The following is a 5,359-nucleotide window of genomic DNA, read 5'->3' as shown; positions in this document are numbered from 1 at the left end:
TTAAACTTCGATTTTAAAAAAAAAAATTGAGAGTAGGTATCAGATTTAAATTTCATAAAGTAATTTAACCCTTTATTAAAAATAACTAAATATTATATAATATTGTAATGCTTTTGACATTTGATATAACGTTTTGGCTTATTTCATTTAATTTAGTATACTAAACTTTATTTAAACTGAAGAGACAACGAAGATGTGAGTAGTTGGAAAATGGCATGGAAATTTTCATTTTCTTTCCCCAAATTTCTATCTTTGCTATTTATTAATTCACTTTTATTAAATTTCCAAGACGGACGTGAAACCATTTCCTTAACCAAAATTCATACTCTAAATTTCAAAATTCATACTCTAAATTTAACAGATAAAATAATTGAAGGAGAATAATGTGATTGTTTGGGATGGAAGCCTCTTGTTACTAAGAGATTGTTGGCAAAATATTAATTGAATTCACAATATTAAATCAAATCATATTTTATATATATATATATATATATATATTTTTTTTGCATTTTTTCTACTTTATTTATTTCTCTTGCAAAACCCTAAATTATTGTTTCCTGAACAAATTCTTGTCTCACACAAAAAGTATAGCATTTGTTCTCTGTAATTTCTGGATAATTTTTTTTCGATTTTCTGTCAGCATTTTCAAGCTTTGGCCTCTTTTGGGTGTTCTCAGGAATGGTGAAAATTTAAGCCAAAAAAAAGTTGTGCTTATATAGAAAAAAAAACCATATGCAATTTCTTTTTTTTTTGATATATAAACCATATGCAATTTCATGTTCATAAAACTGGGTTTGTTTTGATCTTTGAAGTTTTTTTTTTCTTTTTGTAGTAACTCATTTTCAAATTAAATGTTTTGAACCTTCTGATCACTCAGGTTCTGGAAAGGGTTATGATCTATAATGGACAGGTTGGGTTCAGGGTTTTAGGGGTTGGTCAAAAAGCATATATGAATGGAGGAGAAAGAGGGAGGAAGGGTTGGTGTCATAGTGAAAGGAGATGAAGCTGCACCCAGAAGGGAAAATCCCATGTGTTTGGGCGGCAGTAGCGAGATGATGAAGAAAAAACGAGGAAGACCCAGAAAGTATGGTGCAGATGGGTGTTTGGCAATGGCATTGTCAGTAACGCCCATATCATCCTCGATTCCACTGTCTCGAGAGTTTTGGCCTTGGAAACAGGGTGAGATGGTTCAAAAGTCACAACACAAGTATGAAATCGAGAGCAGCCCCCCAGCCCGAGGTACTTTTTATTGGGTATTTAATTTTGTAGTGTTATTGAAACACAAAACTGGTTTGATGATGATGTTGCAAAACATGGGGGAATCTCTGTCTTGTCCCAACTACTGTTACTCACTGCCACTTTCTTTCCTTTATGCTTTATTAGTCCTTTTAGTAGGTAAGGTATATATATATATATATCTATATCAAGTATTACAGTCCACTTGTGTTAGGAAGTCATAAAAAGGAATAAGTCCTGAAGTATAGTGGGACTGTAATTTACTTACAAGTTACCAGCCTTCAACCGTTTTGATCTTTGACATGAACCTTGAGGCTATAATTTTGAAAATTAGATTGTTTTCTTACAACGCAATTAACTAATTTGTATATTTTGCTATAGGTGACAAAATTGCATATTTTGTGGGGGCAAATTTCACGTGATCATTGTTAATGCTGGCGAGGTATGTTGTGTAACAAATTTTGTCCCTATAATTAAAAAAAGAAAGCAAAGTTTTGAGATTCGCATCGCATTTTGCTTCCTCTATTAAAAAATTAAGTAAATTAATAGTCCTTATACATTAAATCAAAAAACATATTAGTCTTTCTGTTAAAAGATATCATTCATTTCTACTGTTAAATATTAATCAATGTACATCACCATAAGGTAAATGTGACATACTGTGTGTCATTGTCTGGTTATTTCATCAATTACACTAGTTTTTAACAATATAAATGCATGAAATTTTTAACAGAAATGATTAAATTACTCTTTGATCTAACAAGACTAATTCGCTAATTTTTTTAGTATGGGAGCAAAATGCAATCTGGACTTCTATAGTATTTTTACCTGGCTCTGAAAATGGATGCATGCATGTTACATTGAATAGTAAGATTTTTGTTTTATCTATGGTATTATTTTGGTGGATGCTAATTGCACAATGGTCCTGTTTCTTCATTCTGAGAACTGAGAAATTCTTATTCTATGCCCTTCAGCCTTGTGTTTTTCTTTATCTCATACTTTTTTTGCGATTGCCATAGGATGTTACGATGAAGGTAATGTCTTTCTCTCAACAAGGAGGTCGTGCGATCTGCATTCTCTCTGCTAATGGCACCATATCAAATGTTACCCTTCGTCAACCTACTTCATCTGGTGGTACTCTCACATATGAGGTGTGTCCCTTTATCCTCTACCATGGGCTTAAACTGCATAAGGATGCATGAAACATTTCTTAATAATCCAGCTTCATGATTTCTACAGGGGTGGTTCGAGATCCTTTCCTTGTCTGACTCATTTATGCCTACCCAGAATGGTGGAACCAAGAGTAGATCTGGTGGGATGAGTATTTCTTTGGCAGGTCCAAATGGTCATGTTCTAGGTGGAGGACTTGCTGGTCTGTTGGTAGCTGCTGGTCCTGTGCAGGTAACACCATTGCAATGGAACAACAAATTTGTTGGTATATACTATCACTGTTTAATGCCTGGTTTCTCGAGCCAACAGCTGGTTGTGGGCAGTTTCCTGCCAGGTCATCAGCAGGAGCAGAAGTACAAGCAACAGAGAACTAAAGCTGCTGTTGTAAGCTATACCAGAGAATTTAAGGTGTCGTACGGTGGGGTTATGCCAATTCTCACCTCTGCATCATTCCCTATCCAGGGCTTTAGAGATTCTGCTATTGACAGTAGTAAAACATCTTCAGCCGGAGAGGAATCGAAAGGCCACAGTCTATCGCAGTGTGAGGTTTCCAGTTGTTGATTTTAGTAGACAAGCAAGTCCATAACAAATATAAGCTCATTGGCTTCTTACGTAGGTTGAGATGGTTTTAACCCATAATTGTACTCTCGTCTTGTTATGATTGAGTAGGATGAGTAGTCATGGTGTATGATTTAGATCTTGTCTTATTGATGTAAAATTTTATAAATGATTTGAAGTTTAAAATGTATGTTGTTTTGGTTATGCTCTATTTAGAAGATTGTATAGTTTTGGTAAAAGTATCATAAATGTCCTGTATTAAAACTCAGGTTGCATTTTGACCCCAACAAAAGAATGAACAAATTAATCCTTGTACAATTGATCAAAAAGTAAATTAGTCTTTTTTATTAAATATCTTATCATTGCATTATTGCCGAATGAAATAATCAGAAATTAAGTGTAGAAATGAATAGAATTTTTAACAAAAAAACTAATTTGCTCTTTAATCTAATGGAACTACCATACCGGAACTAATTTGCCCATTGATCCATGTTTTTAATAGAGAAAGCAAAATGGAATCTGACTCTTAATACAAGTATCTCCGTGCTACTTTTACTCATATTTTTTGAAAAAAATGAATGGAAATGAGCGTATGTTCTTAAATTGAACCAGAAAACTTCATAATCATAATATCAAAAGGATACTTAAAGATGAAGCAGCAGCAACAACTATTTGAAGTTAACAAAGAGTTTGATTAAAAGCAAAAATGCCCCAACAAAGTAAGAAAATAAGGGGTCATAGTTTAATCACCTTTTCCTTTTCTTATTACCAGCAGCATTGCCTTTGTTGAAGCCCCTAGAATCATTAGTGGTTTCAGCAGTGTTCTGTTTCTTCAAGCCTTTCCTTCCTCCAAATCCAAACTTAGAATTCCTGATCTCCCTGTTTTTCATATTCTTACCTTTTCCACCACCATGCTGCTTTGCCTTCCCTCCGGATCGATCCCCAGGTGACACCCCTGGCCTTTTCTTGCTGGATCTCTCGAATGCTTTACCATCTTCAAAACCCAAGTCTAGCTCACTGTCTTTACCACCGGCAGGGAAGCCGCTCTGCTGCCTTTGCTTCCTCCACTTCTTAACAGCCTCGATCTCATGTTTTTTCTGCTTGGCTCTTTCTTTCATCTTCTCAGCTTGAACCTCCTTAGCAATTTTCTTGGCTTCTCTGGCCTTTCTCCTCTCCTCAGCCTCTTCAATCTGTCTCTTCTGTGACAAAAGCCTGCCTTTCACCTTCTGCATATGGGCATCTGTCTTAACCATCTCCGCATAATAATCCGGAGGCCTAAGGAAAGGTAGCTTCATCGACTCAAACTTCTCAAATGCCAACCTTGTCCCCTCCAATGCCTGCGTGTAGAAAGCAAGCTCTCTAGCCAGGTCATCGTTCACATCCACCTCTTTTTCTTGATCAATATCAAGAGAAAGCTTGTGCATCCATTCAACATTTTCCGGCCAGCTGATATCTTCCAGCTTCTCAATAAGCCCATCTCTATTGTATATAGAGTTCTTCGAAGGCTCGGCCAACTTCACATCTTCCTCTTCTGAGTCCGACTCAGATTCAAACTCTTCCTCACTAACATCATCCATAACATCGCTATCATCTTCCATGACATTCTCAACTTCATTACTTCGCAATCCCATTGAATCAAACCTACCATCAAAAAGGGGGAAAATTCAAAAGCTCATATGAAGCACATATGGTTGGGTAATTTCTTATTCCACATAAAGCAACAAGCAACAGCAAATCAAATCCAAAAATTTCCCAAAGAAACTACACAGAAATTAAAAATGGCGTAACATTTTCTAAAACAAAAATCAGGATTTCACATTCAGCCCATAAATATTCCTCAACAGCGAGCAATAGCACAAAACAAAATCTGGATTTAGAGCCACTTTTTACAGAATAAAAATAAAAAATCTTGTTATCTGATATCGATACCAGGCTTGTATTTGTGTTTTTTTTTTTTCAAAAGAAAATATAAAATCAAGCATATAAAGTAAAATCATACCTCAATATTTGGAATCAGTAAAAGGCGAAAACTAGAAGAAAATACTCTGGCTGCAAGCAACATTCCAAACCTCTGCTAAACCCTAAAATTTATATATACTATATTTTCAGGGTAAAAATACCTCTCCAATCCCTTTCAATTTCGATACTGAACAAATTGGTCCTTTCAAAAAAAATTGGAACAATTTAATTCCCTTAATTATGAAAATGAACAATTAATCAAATAATTAATATTTTTGTTAAATATAATTTTGATTGATATAATAATAAATTAAGCCCTCAATATTTACATATATTATCAATTTGATCATGATTCTAAAAGTTATTTGAAAATAATGAATTAAATTTAAAAACCTAAAACATTCAAATATATATAAAAACTTTATCTTCAAAAATA

At 34.4% G+C, this 5,359-nt stretch overlaps 1 protein-coding gene and 1 pseudogene across 1 annotated transcript; one reads left to right on the top strand and one right to left on the bottom strand.

The window, feature by feature from the left end:
- The first annotated feature begins 499 nt into the window (after window positions 1–499).
- On the top strand, window positions 500–3,175 carry LOC105783504 (AT-hook motif nuclear-localized protein 6-like; annotated as a pseudogene).
- Window positions 3,176–3,539: 364 nt separating this feature from the next.
- Window positions 3,540–5,040, bottom strand: LOC105783577 (probable rRNA-processing protein EBP2 homolog). The gene is made up of 2 exons (XM_012609150.2): window positions 4,964–5,040; window positions 3,540–4,605 (listed from the first exon to the last, which is right to left on the bottom strand). Exon 2 carries the CDS (start codon window positions 4,593–4,595, stop codon window positions 3,711–3,713), a length of 885 nt encoding a protein of 294 aa, XP_012464604.1. The 5' UTR covers window positions 4,596–4,605; window positions 4,964–5,040; the 3' UTR covers window positions 3,540–3,710.
- Window positions 5,041–5,359: the final 319 nt, after the last annotated feature.

The sequence above is a fragment of the Gossypium raimondii genome, chromosome 7, assembly GCF_025698545.1.
Source record: "Gossypium raimondii isolate GPD5lz chromosome 7, ASM2569854v1, whole genome shotgun sequence".
Lineage (NCBI taxonomy): Eukaryota > Viridiplantae > Streptophyta > Magnoliopsida > Malvales > Malvaceae > Gossypium > Gossypium raimondii.
Note: the sequence above shows the minus strand (reverse complement) of the source record. Positions and strands in the feature narration are given on the sequence as shown.